The 15,179-nt window shown below is 38.2% G+C and overlaps 1 protein-coding gene across 1 annotated transcript in view; it reads right to left on the bottom strand.

The window, feature by feature from the left end:
* The window catches only part of LOC146333309 (neural-cadherin), a 299,893-nt gene that overhangs the window by 204,876 nt on the left and 79,838 nt on the right, over window positions 1–15,179 (bottom strand). Inside the window, exons 12-14 of the mRNA XM_084722064.1 lie at window positions 8,536–8,785; window positions 1,225–1,352; window positions 786–972 (exon numbers count right to left, since the gene is read on the bottom strand). Coding sequence (XP_084578190.1) covers window positions 786–972; window positions 1,225–1,352; window positions 8,536–8,785 — 565 coding nt within the window. The remainder of the gene's footprint in view (window positions 1–785; window positions 973–1,224; window positions 1,353–8,535; window positions 8,786–15,179) is intronic.

The raw sequence follows: 15,179 nt of genomic DNA, 5'->3' as shown, positions 1-15,179 counted from the left end.
CTGTGGTTGAACTGGAGCAAGTATTCAAAGATATGTTCCAAAGTCAGGTGAAAAGGTTCCATGGATGAGTGAGAGCTGTTATGGAACAGTTTAATAAGATGTTCAAGTACCTACGCCTGCAACCAACAATTATTTTCACTGTGGATTAATCTGTCAATTATTTTCGTGATTAATCGATTAGTGGCTATAAAATAAAATGGTGGCTATAAAATGTCAGAAAATGGTGACGAATAATGATCAAAGTTTCCCAAAGATATCCTCAAATATCTTGTTTTGTTGTCATAAGGCAGTAAAGAAACCAGAAAATATTCACATTTAAGGAGCAGGAATCAGAGATTTTTGACTCTTATCTCAAAAGTGACTGAAACCAATTAATTGATCATCAAAATAGTTGGCAATTAATTAAATAATCCATTCGTAATCGATTAAGCACATAATCGTTGCAGCTCTACAACGATCACATATGTGTGTGATGTTCAGGTGTACTTTGTGCACTACAGAAGATGCTCAACTTTTTGTAGGATATATTTGCATAGTTTTGGAGTACTGATAAAAACCTGTTGTGGCTAATTGAAATACTGAATGTCTCCTGTATTCTAAAGTCACCGCTTTATGTATTATAGCTTAACACAGTAGCTTCTTCATGACAGCCTTTGCAACTGCTGTTCTTAACACTCAAGCACAACACGTAACAACACTCGACAAACTGCACAAACACCACAGCAATCAGAACTTCACCGTCAGTTCAGTCACAGGCTGTTCTGTGCAGTGTCAGTCTTACTTACCAGAGTTGGGCTGTCCGTGTTTGCCGGGCCGTGCTGACTCCCAGCCGTCCACAGACTGAACCTCTAACAGGTAGGAGCTTTTGGTCTCGCGGTCGAACACAGTCTGCGTGTAGATGAATCCCAGCTCCGGGTCGATTCGGAAATACTGGTGGTCCCCACTGCGATCCTCTAGCAAGGAGTAGGAGATCTGGGAGGTGGGTGGTTGGGGCAGAGATGATTAAACAAAGGTTCAGGTGCTAAAACACAGTTAATTACTGCTAATTTACACAGCAAGAAGGAACACATTTTGGACAATCAAAAACAGAGGGAGACTAAAAATAATAGGGAATTCAAAAGGATCTGAGCTTTTCAACATCCTTTTCCACTGAGTACACTGACAGAGCAATGTTACTATCTTTACCATGGTCTGTGTGTGCAACATGTGTGAGTCTGTTTTTACCTTGCCATTGAGACCCAAGTCCAGGTCATTTGCTGAAACCTGGAAAACCAAAGTTCCTGATTCTGCCCCCTCAGTGACTGAAGCCTCATAGATGGAGGAAGTGAAAAATGGCACGTTGTCATTTACATCTGGGGAAGGAAGAGGACAGGAAGAAAGAGGTTGCTTAGGATATTCCCCCCAGAGAAATGCATTGTATGTCATAGATGACTGATGGTTTCTTTACAAAGCCCAAATTGCAATAGCACTAGGCTGTAACACCAATCTATCCATTCTCCATACCTGCTTATCACTAACAAGTGTTTTTGGTAGCATGATTTTAGGTACGTAGTTCCTTTGTTTTAAGAACAATATGTAGCCATTGCCATATGTTGAGCTGCAACTAATAATTCTTGATTAATTGATTTGTTGTTTGGTCTATAAAGTGTCATTTCCCACAGCCCAAGATGACGTTCTCAGATGTCTTATTTTGTCCACAACCCAAAGATACTCAGTTTACTGTCATAATGGAGTAAAGAAAATGAAAATATTCACATTTAAATTGCTGAAATCAGAGAATTTGTACATTTCTTATTAAGTTTCAAAATGGCAATTAATCAATAAATAATTGATTAATCATTGCAGCTCTACATAAAAGAGTACTATAGTCAAAATAGCAACTTGAAGCCATAGACTCTATAGTAAATAGGTTGGAATTCTGTTTAATTAAGTTAGTATGCTGCCTGCCTCACTGCCTCCCAAACTCCAATAACATTTGGCTAAATTAAACAGTTAAAAACATTTCTCCATTCTACAAGATTATTAATGATTTCATATGACTCAAACACACAATCATTCAGTAAAAATTTCAGAATTAATTTGAAGTGATTAATGTGAAACAGACACAACAATAACAATAGTTACTCTGGTCTGGAATGGAGATTTCAAAGGGGGACACCATGGCTGTGGTGTTAATGTCAAGTGAAGTGAGTGTTTCAACTTAATATATACATGTAAAATGTACAGTAAACATATTTTTAACTAATATGCCAAGTAGTACCTTTATTATTTATTCCAGAAATTGATTCTGTTAAAGCTCCCAAGAATCACTTCAGCACAATCTTGGATACTCAAAAGATGTTTGTTATTTCTAGTGCACTGCACTCTTCTCAGTTTGGCAGCAAAGTTGAGCCACGTTTGCCAGCTCATGCACATTATTTTAAGGTTACTGCTGTTCAGTTTTGCTGACAATTATTGCCTTTTGGAATATAACACTTATTTTCCTGTGAATGTCTCCATCACAAAAGCCTTGAAGAAACCATTAAATTGCAGCAAATGTGAAACCACTCAGCTTCAAGTTTATTTTTACCATATTAGAACTACTGTTTAAATTCAACACATTGCTGGTCTGAACAGCATTAACAGCTGCTGTAATTATACAAATCTTTTTGTACATGTAATCTCCACTTTTGTTTTCTTAAAAAAAAAGAAGATGTGTACTGTGGCCTAATCACAACAAAAAAAACAGTGATATTAGAAGGCACGCGCACACACACACACATGTATATATATGTGTGTGTGTGTGTGTGTGTGTGTGTGTGTGTGTGTGCGTGTATAGAGAGAGAGTAAGAGAGACTTTGGATTTAATTCCATCTTTTATGCTTAACTAGGACAAAATTATATTCTCACAGGACTTTGGTATCCCTGTAAACCAATATCATTACTGCTTTGTTTTTAACTGTATGTGAATCTTTTTAGTCTAAAACATCTCATACACACGGGGAAAGGTCTTAGGAGCTTTAGTAATATTAAAATCTGTTTATCAAGACACAGAGACAAAGACCTTTTGAATGTTGCTCCTGCTAAAAAGCACGATTCATTAATTTCTTTATTTGTTTTGGAAAACAGTGGTAGGCTAATTAAACCAGACGCTTCAAATTATTTTCAAGTCAGATGGTTTTAAAGTACCTGAACACATCTAAGGTCTTTATTCAGCTTGCTAAGTCTCGTTTACCTGTCTCATACTCCTCATGAATTCTATTCAATCAGTATACCACTAAAAGCAGTTTTAGGAATTAACACCTACTGTCTTCTTATCAATGGTAATGAACATGTTCTGGCTTGATTCCTGACTATTTCCCGCTTACTGCAACTTTGAAATGCTAAATTGCTTAAATTAAATTAATACTGTCTGGAAATAAAACTGACCAAATTAAGGATAATTTTAATTTTTTTCCACATGTGTAAATGGTGTTAAATGGTGGTTGATTTTGAAGCAGAATGCACAAGCATGGTTTCTGGGCAACACCAAACACACAGAATATATTACTCCAGTCCTGACTCCACTGCAATGACTTCCATTGCATTATAGAATTCAATTTAAGATCCTGTTAATTACGTTTAAAGCCCTTGATGGTTTGGAGCCCTCGTACATTTCTGATCTTTTAGCCCCATATTCTGTAACCCAACTCTTCAGATGTGATGATGCAAAGCTTTTATAAATTCTGCAGTCGGGCTCAAAACAAAAGGAGATTGTGCCTCTATGGTTTTATAGCTCCATACAACAGAACAGCCTTTACCTCAGTATGAGGTCAGCTGAGTCAGTGCTGCCTGAAACAAACTTTTAAAAGGCTATTTGTAATTAAACTTTATTTTATATTTCTCTTTTTTAGATTTATATATATTTATTCGATTTAACTTGTATTATTTATGTGTGTGTGGACTAGCAAAGTACTTTGCAACTGTTTGGAAGAATACTACATAAAGGTAACATTTTACTAGAACTACTTCAAACTTCTGCAAAAACTACACTAACTAGCTAATATAAAGTAAACTAAAACACTACAATAAATTAATTTTTGCAAGAACACAGTGAAGTATCATCCAGCAAGGCACTGAATTGCCAATCAAAATGTGTGCTCATTTCTAGTTTTCCTTAATAGTATTCCTTTGTAATGTCAAAACTATACTTCTCCTGTTTACCTCGCAGTAGTGTTTTGGCATCTGAAAGGCCTCCATACTCTTTAATCTGTTACTCAAACTTAACTTGCTGGATCAAATTCAATAACTGATGCTACAAATCCCAAGCAACACAGCCCTTTGCATTGTTTTGATGTTGGGCTGTTTGTGGTCTGAATGCTCACAAAGTTTAACTGCATCACCTATGTGCACACAGAATTTCCTCTTAAGAGCAAATCACACACACATGAATGCAGACGAGCCTGCAGAGGTGACATTCGTATCTCATTGTATTGAATGTGGACAGAGCAGGATGTAGCCAAGTAAGGTCAACCACACACACTTCTTGGCTATTGGCTGCGGTGGTCAAAGTTCACCAATGTTGAATTCCAAGTGAAGAAAAGATGCAATTTTGATTTACCACTGGAAGCAAATGTTTTATTTGATCCTTCACTTGCTTAGAATAAAAATGAACATGAGGCGAATATTGTCCAGTGTGAATTTCACACGTGACCGTACCTTAAATTAGTATATTTTTTTTTCTGAAGCCTTCTTACAGATGTCTTTGTAGCTTGTGGATGCATTTAAAGAGAACAATTGGCATTAAATAGTTTGCTGCAGGAATGAGTCCTAAAACCTTGAAATGAGTTAGCATATTAGCACATGACAACTGACATATTAATGCCATTTCTTGCTGTTGTGGTTATTTTAAGCCCCGTTAGTGTTGAGATGAGGGTGAAATGCATTAGTTCAATCAAAATTGGACACAAAATGTGTAAAATCAGTTACCTTGAACAATAACAAGAAGAGAGACGAGGCAGAGTAACATGTTACAGAGAGATAAAGCAGGTAGCACCAAGAACCAGTGAGACAGAACGTGAACTATTAAACTTTTGCTGAATATAACAGAAGCCAAATTTTAACATAGTTGATTTAAGGCCAAAGGCATTACAGAAATGACTTGAATAGAGCAACACATTAAATCTAATGCTGCTTCATGTGCCATTTTTTCCTACCCTTTCTTCTGAGCAAATGTCTTAATCTATGAATTAAAAATGGGGCCTTAAATCCATTACAGACCTCCCTCTCTCAGCCACACTGCCTCTGGAGGAGTCAAAGAGCTTTCTTATTAAGACAGATAAGGGGGAGGAGGGAAAAGAGGAGAAGGGAAAGTTGGGAAAGGGACAACGAGGCAAGAGAAAGGAGAGGGTCTGTGTGAATTAATTATTTCTCACTGGATTAAGAACAATTTGATGGAATGGGGTGTGTGTGTGCATGTGTGCATGGTGGAGGATTAAAGGCAGGGGAGTTGGGAGCATGTAGGATAGGCAGAGTTATTTTGAGGAGCAAGGTCAGGGGCCAGCAAGCACCACCATATTTAGTAGTGACAATGGCAACTTAAGCCTAGTTACACGCGGATAAGCGCTAACTGAAACAGAGTAACACCAGGCTAAAGTAATCATATTCAGAAGCATCATGAAATAATGAGACAGAATAAAGAATGATAGAGACATAAAAAACTGATATTCTTAGCCAAAGATGAGAGTTAACAAAGAGTTTGACCCAGAGTCCTTTTCAGAGGACGTGGGGCAGTGGGGTTAAGCAGATAAGTTGCACTCCGGGACTCATCACACTCACAGCAGCTGGCGAGCTCTGCAAATGATCTGGATTTGTGCAGCTTTGGAATCCAAGATTTTAATGACTCCAAATGGACTTAGAGAGCACTACAATACGAGTGACCCTTCTACTCCTCCAAAACACTCTGGATTCTTTCTCTCTCAATGGAAGAACTGTTGCATTGTACAAGCACTGCATGTTGAACAATGAGGATCAGAATAAGAAAAAAAAAGACAGCACATAGAAAAAAATTCTTAAGTAGCCATACTGATAATTGATCATATGTATGTCAGTGTTTTCATCCAAATGTCTTGAAAATACTGGCAAAAGAAAATGCAAATGAATGCTTATTTCCATCCATTACCATCATGCAATAATTTGTTAGTTTATCAAAAATAAGAAGTAGTTGGAACCAATTCTCCAGTCTGTAAACCATTATACCAGTGGTTCCCAAACTTTTTCTGGCAAGCCCCACTACTAGTTCACGTTCCCCCACCCCCACAATTATTATCAATCATTAACAATAATTTGGGAAGCAACTGATAAAAATGGATCCAAGTTGAGTTTTAGTGAAATAAAGGTCATTGTGATACCATCAGCAAAATCTTGTTTGTTTATTTTCCCTACATAAATTGTATTATTTTATCTTGGTTTCCCTCTGTATTTCTCTTCATCAGTGACACCCCCCTGCAGTGGCTCTATGGCAACCAGTTTGGGGACCACTGTATTACACCACTGTAGAGGATGAGGGTGTGGCAAGATGACATAATTAAAAGAGAGCCAGCTGAATCTCAAACTGTGAAAAACTGTGCATACTTTTGAAAACTGCTAAAACGGGGGCAAAGGTACAGAGGAGGGGGGCAGGGTATGGACAACCACTGTAGTGCCTTGTGGGCACACTGATCACCACTCAGTATAGCAGTAACAGCTGGTAGTCAGAGAAATTCAGCAATGGGCTGCTGCTGTCAGACCCTCCACGTCTGTGAAGAAACACCAGAGTCCAGTGGAGCTTTGACAGTCACTAGAAGCACATTTGTGATCCTGTCTGAAAAAGTCCCTGTGTTGTACCTGTGCTGTAGGTGGTTGAGCTAATGCTAGTGGCTGAGAAAGGCTCAGACTCTCCGGTATGTGTATGTCTGTGGGGGACTGTCAGTACACTAAAGCCCTGCTGTTTGTCATGGGAACATCATTGATAGAAAGAATGCAGTCTGGTTGTGCTTCTCCGGCCATCAAAAGTTAAAAATAATAAGTAGAAGTTTAGCAAAAAATAGTGTTAATTCCTGTGAGTGATGAGCCTCTATCAGCATATTTAAAATGAGTACCGTTTCACAGACTCTCACTCAAGAGTTGGGACTCGGATGGGCCACCCACCTCTGCTCAGAGGGCATTAACCTTTTAATTTTTAACATAAATTTCATAACAAAGAGCAGTCCTAAATGGTCGGCTCTATTTCAGCATTGGCCTTGCAAGTTTCAGGATGACGAAACAGTGGCTGGTGTTTTGAGCCATCTTCAACTTATGAAATGTAGATTTTTGCACATTTATCAGAAATGTCGATATTAACACTGGCACTGATGTGCTCACAGTACAGTCATATTATTTCGTTTACAACTCAAAACAATGTTTAATTGTAAAGTGCCTCTTTAATGGGGGGGGGGCAGACTGAAACAAATCAGTGTGGGGCAAAGAGTATGTTTGTGTGGGACCATGTCAGACACATACACCAATGCTGAGAGATAGTCCAACATCTCTATGCTTTGCTCTTTGATTAATCCAATATAACACAAGAGACAACAGACCAGTAGTTTGCCAGTCTTTGTTGTCACTGCATTTCCTTTTGTTTGTGATGTTTGCATCATAATCCATCTAAAACTGTACAGCTTGTGCCTTTGTGGTGACTCACGCTGGCATAAGGCAGCAAAGATGGTGACAGGTTAACTGTTAACCTGCACTCTGTAGGACGGTGGCGCAAGACATGAAAATGCTGCACAGTACAGTGTGTAGGACTGTGGGACATAGTGGAACACCTGGTCACCCTACTCTTTAATGTGAAGAAGGTTATATCAGATCTGTATGAGGCGATCATGGATATATGATAGAGCTGTGGGAGCTATGAGGGGGGATTCAGCTCAAGCAAGCGTACAAACTTTTTTGCAAAATTAAGAAAGTTTTCTCAAATTGTGCCGTTTCCATCAACCTTTTCGAATGTGATACTTCAAAATGTACCTAAAAATATGCTGATGGAAACACAGCTATTAACTGTTCTGGATTTGTACTTTTGCAATATATGAGCTGCAAGACCTCAACTGAACTATTCAGTCCTTGAATAAGCATGCTGCCTGATGTTGCTCTTAACATGAGGTCCATTAAGCCCATCTTCCGAATCAATCAAGTTAAATCTTCTCTATTCTTCCATTAGCTTATAGTTCAGCCATCAAAAAAATGAATCATCAAACAGCCAGTTTGTCCTCTGTTCCCGAACCTTAAATAGCAATACTGCTGGTCAGTGTGCCATACTGAGTTTAAATATAAAAAGGCTCACAACAACATTTTTATTCCTTAACTAAAGTTTTGTGTCCTCTGAGTAATTTTTCTTTACCTCCAAAACATTTTCTGTCTTATGTGTATTACTTTTGTCCTCTTCCATTTTTTCCACACTCTTCATTTAAGAGGAAATCAGCTACACCTGCTTGATTCAAGTATGATTTTGCTTTTTATCAGATTTTTTTTCTTTCTTTATTTAAAACAGATTCAACTCACCTGTGACATTGACATAGACCATGGTGAAGGCCGCCAGTGGTACAGCAGCGACATTCTGAGCTCGCACACGCAGCATGAAGTACCTAGTGGTCTCGTAATCCAGGGGCTCTGCTACCAGGATGGAGGCTGAACCATCCTCTCTGTTGGGGGTCAAGTAGAAGCGAACCGGCATGTTGGTCTCTGGAACCATGCCGTCCTCCAAGTTGTAAGTTACCCTGGGATCCCCGAGAGGGGAAGTGGCTTTGATGGTCTGTTTAGAAAAAAGAAGAGGATTGAAAAGAAAATTTCTATGGATATCCGACTCATTTTAGCCTATAATCAACTGTGGCACTTGTACTAGTCCTGATCCCAGTGAAAATCCATGGTCACCACCTCTCAAGTAACTCTCAGTTGTTATAGATGATATATCACTACAAATGACAGCTACATTAACTCAATTTACTGTACACTAATTTCTATTTCTATTATTTGAAATATCACAATATTCTGAATTTCATATAGGTCATGTAAACTAGGGCTGCAACTAATCATTATTTTCATTGTTGATTAATCTGTCAATTATTTTCTCGATTAATCAAGTAGTAGGGATGTAGCGACACATTCAACTCATGATTCGATACGATTTCCGATACCGACTTCATAATATGATTTTTTTTAACAGAATGAGCCTGCAGACAAATTATGACTGAAAAATATTCCTGTAATTATTTCTCAGACAACAAAACACAACATGTCTGAGGTAGGATGTAGCTGCAAAACACAAACTATGCAATGAATGTATATTTTAAATATATATTTATTTAAATATATAAAAACTACAACATATATTTTCTCTTATCTTTAACAAATTAAAGGGAATCCCTTTTAATTTATTATGTTCATCTCTGAGGTAGAGTAAACTGTGCAAAACAACCCATATATCCTCTTCTTAAAAGTGCAACTGAAATTATATTTTATCTTAAATTTAAAAAAAACAAACAAAAAAACTAAAAGTCGGATTTTTAAAACAAATCTCATATCAATATAACTAAATGAATGAAATCTCTTCAAATAAACAAACTAAGGCTTGCATGGGTTCCTAGCTTAAAAATCTGCTTGTCAGCGTGGATTGTCCTTAACAGTTTCTTTGCTCAGGCGGTGCTGACTTGAGCTTCTCACTATGTTTCCAGGCGACATGCTGCATCATGTTGGTTATGCTACTTGTGCTGGTCATTGCCCTCTTGTAATTTTTGCACACAGCCTTAATCTTCATCTTCTTGCCCTCTTCATTTTTGAACACTAAGGGCTCTATCTTACACTGATTAAAAGTGCAAGTGGAAAGCACAAGGTGCAGTGGATTTCATTTATTCAAGGTGCGTCCAAATCCACTTTTGCCATCTTGCGTCAGGGGCGAAGGGGTATCCTGCCCTGTCCACCCCTTGCACAGCCAGCACACAGCATTATACACCTATCAGATGTGCCCAAGTGCCCTCGTTAATTCACCGGTGAGTTTAGGCCGAACATGCAATAAGCCGACCAGAATGTCGGCTCTCATCATCTTTAAGAAGCAGGTGCATCAGGAACGCAAGCGATGACAGCATGATGGCGGATTTACCAGGAGGAAACAAAGAGAAAAGATTTTCAAAGCGAGGAGACAAATCTCCTGGTTTGAGAAGTGAAAGCACGTGAGTACGCAATATATCATCCTCATCTCTTCCCATCCCGCTAACATTACTGTGGGTGTAGGAAACAGAATTTGAAAGTGTTTCTGAAGTTTGAAGTGCACAAAATTACACATACCTTCTTCTGTCCAGGTCGGACTGGTCTTGTACGGTTTTACTTGTTTTGCGCTTTCAAAATGGCATTGCAATTCATTTTTCATCTCATCCAATTTTAGTCGTCACACATTTATATGGATTGTTAACTGTCTCACGATGCATTGTTACATCCCTATCAAGCAGTTATTCGGTCGATACAATGCCAGAAAATAGTAAAAAAATATTGATCAGTGTTTCCCAAAGCCCAGGATGAAATGTCTTATTTGGTCCACAATCCAAAGTTCAGTTCACTGTCATGAAGAAAAAAAGAAACCAGGAAATATGTTTATTTAAGAAGCTGGAATTAATGAAATTATACTTTTTTTCTTAGAAAATACTCAAAGCATTTAATCAGTTACCAAAATAGTTGGCAGTTAATTTAATAGTTGACAACTAATCGATTAATTTGTGCAGCTGTACTGTGAACTGCACTTTTCGTTTGGATATTCAAAATTAGGCCTTATTCAAAAGTAGTACTTTCCGAATAAGACATGAGGGATAAGCCAATATCATCCAGCTCATGAAGCATTCTTTAGACACGTATACAGTGAAATATGTGCCTCAACTGGGATTTTTAACCACCCACAGTTTGTGGCACAATGCCTCTTTCCTGTTTACAGTCAGCTGTGTGCGTTGTAAACAAACCAGGCAGCCAACAGTTTGCGACACCACAGTAAAGATACATGCACAAAAGAGAAGCCCACATTCCCCACGTATATTACTGTTTGGGTGAGAGTGTTTTGGACAGAACACTTCATATTTTCATCTGCACTCCTACAATCACAATTTCCTTAATTCCACTGGAAATAATTATGAACTCAGGCCTCTTATCTGTTAAACATCTTAGTTTCAGTTTGGTTTAATTTACGGAGGTTCACTGATATGTGCTGCCATCTCAGTTTTTTGAATGTGGGACCTGCAAAATACAAGAGATGCTTTTTGTAAACCGTCCACTAATATTTAGTCATTCCAACTGTATGTAAGTAGTTTGTGTATTTGTATATGGATGTTTGCTGATGTATGCAATCTTATCTGTTACCTTTTTTGTCTTCTCTTAGCCTTTCTCTACATTATGAAAGATTTGAATTTTTTTAAGCAAAGAAGATTTCGCAGTATGCATGGCTACATGTAAACAGGATCATGCATTTTCATTAGCCATGCATGTAAACATCTTAGGAATATAGTCCTTTTTTGAATAAGGGCAAAAACTGAATATCTTATACATGTAAACACTGACTCCCTGGGAGCTGTCCTATTAGTCATCTTACCCTGTAACTGAAGAAAAATTTAGACCCAAAATAACATCTCAGTAGCAGATAGGTTAGCCTCTAAGCTAACGAATGAGCATGATCTCAGTCATGTAAACATGGGCAATTACTTGTATATGTATGTATGTCATTTTTTCACGTTTGTCACCTGTGATCACTGACCAACAGGAAAAAATCCCACAAACTGACAGCATGTTTCCAATTATCAATTTTGAGAGTACACGCTGAATGCCAGCAATGACCTAAGGACAGAAACGGAAATGAGGACAGCTGCTGCTGAGCTTCAATGGAAGTGTGCATTCCAAATAGTGAAACATGATCTGCCCAAATTGAAAAAAAATGTGTTTTACAGTCCATAATAATGAACACTAAAATATTAATGCAGTAAGTCTCAAACTGTTAGCCTAGACAACAACCCGCTGAAATCCTGTGGAACACACTCTTCATTCTGCCTTCTCCCTGAACTAATTAAGGAGAGGCTACTCAAAGCCGATGCCATATACACCCCAATTAAAATCAAAAATGCCATCTCGGACGTGATGCGGCTTGCCTATGGGTGACCTAGCTGTATCCATTCAACCTGCAAAGCACAGCAACTCCAATAATGAGACTCCCTGTCAGGCATGCAGAACTGGCAAACATGCCTGACTACTGTATGTGCTGATTTAGGCCATAAAAATCTCAAATTTCCACAGTAGAACTATTACAACCTGCTGAGAGTAATTGCGTCTTTGCATAACAGTCAAATCAACAGTGAACTGCCATCTCGATTAATACACTGAACTGTGGGGACCACGCTTTCTCTCTTTCTCTGTCTCCCTAGCTTTTATGAGCATCTCTCCTCAACACATTCACATGTTAATACACACACATTCCCACATAAAGCACTCCTCTCTTTACTTTGGTTTAAATTATTCATCAGCAACTTTAATGGACTTAATTGCTTTCAAGAGATCTTTAGAAAATACAGTTAATTAGTTGAAAATGTGTTAGTGGCATTAAAAGGCAAAGCCTATGAGTAATGAAATGCAGTTGACGCGATACATCATAACAACAATGAAGCCTGATCATTGGAATTAACTGTGTTTTTGAATGTCTGCAATTTTATAAACAAGCATACAAGGTGATTTATTAATCATTTACAACAAGGTTGTATAACTAGATTTTGACGTTGCTTCTCAAGTGCTTCTACACATTTGTAAGACAGTTACACTCGTTTCTTTCTTATCACAGATTAGGACTGACTCAACATCCTGAGACAGATCAAAATTTTGATAAGAAACTGGGGAAAGTGTTACACAAACCATATTGTTGTTGCTTCTCCAAAGAAAATCCATTTATTGTCAATATTTGATGGTTGAGGGGGACAAGAAACAAGGTGTTTGAGAGCAGGGATCCTACGCAAAAGCCATCTCTGGCTAGGCCTGTGCAGTATACCAGTTTGTACCGAAAACCGGTCTTTATTTTTGTTATCATATTAATTTTTCATATACCACTATACCGGTGAATAGCCCAAACAACGTGCAGAACGTGCGCGGTGGGAAAGTGTCTCAGCGGGGACCCATTTCACTGCTGCACACCAACAGTACAGGTGTGCTTGCTTGAGCATGTGTACTAGGATGTTCCTGGCGATTAAATTCCCTGTTGATCAAATGCAAAATTTAATTTAGTCTAGTCTAACACTAAGAAAACACTCAGAAAGCCGTTAAAATTTAGCAGAATTTATTAATCTATAATGTTAAACACTGTCTGAAAAAATATTGTGTGCATTAAGAGCCATTTGAAGCTGTTAGTCACAGTCTACAATCGCCAAATTGTACTTAAATCCCGCTACATGTACAAAACATGACAACAACTCAATAAATGCTTCACGTTTTCAGACCGAAGAGGGTCACAGTGTCTGCAGGTAAAGGACCCAGAGCTAACGTTAGCTGCCAGCCTGACACACAGTGTGGCTAATGTTAGCAGCTAGTAGCACAGCTCTGCTTGCAGGTTTATGTCTGTGTATGTGCTTAATGTGGGCATGTTTCTCCAGTCGAGTGAATATCTATATCTATATATATATATATATATATATATATATATATATAGATATATATATCAGCTTATTCTGTCACAGTCTACATTCATCTGTCCGACTTCGCTGATGTAAACATTTGATGTTGCCACAGTGATTGGTTCATACGTGCTGCTGTCTGACAGAGCCGCAGCCCCGACTAGTGGCGTGCGGCTGCATAAAATCTTAGAGGCAACAGATAACTGGCATCACGCATGAATGAAAGATTGATAAATATTTAAAGTATTTTATTTTTAAAAATTTTAAACTACTAGTATTTGTGGTGCCGACTAGCGTGGATGGGGACGTTTAATCGTATAGTTGTCCCTGCCATGTTATGGTAACCATACTTTGAAGGGGTCATGCTTTTACCTGTGTCTGGACATGAAAAAAAAAACATGATACAGTCCTTATAACAGTAAAATGGGCTGTTTAAAGACAATCAACTGCAGTAATTCTTTTCTCATCAGAAGAAAATGTGGGTAAGAACACTGTTGCATAAAAAAAAATACCGTCAAATACCGTGAAACCGATATGAGTTTAAAAAAAAAAACATGATATGAAAATTTTGTTTTGCCGCCCAGCCCTATCTCTGGCCACACTGGATTTTGCAGTAGGGGTCAAAATTCATGTGGCATTTTTACAACTATTGGAATCATTTTTTAAAATCTGATTGCTAATAAAATAAATGAATCTAAAAACACGCTACTTTGGCTCTCATGTAGCTGCTACTCTTTGTCTTTGTCCTGCCCACAACACTATTTGATTGGTTGCAAATCGTGAGCAACAGCCTATCAACACTGAAGGCTACAATGCCATAGACGGGCAAAGAGATGCTGCGGTGAGTGAGCAGAGCTGTCAATTTATGGAAAGGCTGCTTTGAGGTCCCTGAACTTTTTCTCATTTAAAAGTTTTCTTTTGCAGCATTTAATTCAAGATATACTTCAATGACCACATCTTTCACTTAAACTCAAGTAACAATACGAAAGTGTGAAATTTAAGTAAAAGTAAAAAAGTATTAGCATCAATACGCTTAAAGGACCAGTGTGTAATAATTACAGGAATTTATGTAGATAAATGAGATATATTATATATAAGTATGTTATTTATTATTATCAATCAACATAAACTCATAATCTATATGTTCCCGTTACTTTAGAAATAGCCATTTATAGTTACATACTGTCGGGTCGACTTATGGAGATCATCATCCTGCGCCGTCTACGGCAGTGCAGAGCAGACAAACTGCACTAACAGTGAGTCTTGGGAAGCCCATGGTGACCTTACGTAGACGCCGCAGCGTAAACACGGAAGTAGACGGGGAGGATAGACGCGGTTGATTGCTGGCAGACCATTTAGCGTTGTGAACCTTGACTGGCACAGTTTTGACAAATGGAGGATCATACAAACACTGTACCAGAACAAAAAGCAGCGGACAGTGAATCCCCTTCATCCAAGAAACGGAGATGCGAAGAAAGTAAATGCAAGCATGACAGGAAACGGCAAAAACACAAATCAACATCG

Source organism: Lutjanus erythropterus, chromosome 1 (assembly GCF_056507025.1).
Source record: "Lutjanus erythropterus isolate fLutEry1 chromosome 1, fLutEry1.hap2, whole genome shotgun sequence".
Classification (NCBI taxonomy): Eukaryota; Metazoa; Chordata; class Actinopteri; order Lutjaniformes; family Lutjanidae; genus Lutjanus; species Lutjanus erythropterus.
Note: the sequence above shows the minus strand (reverse complement) of the source record. Positions and strands in the feature narration are given on the sequence as shown.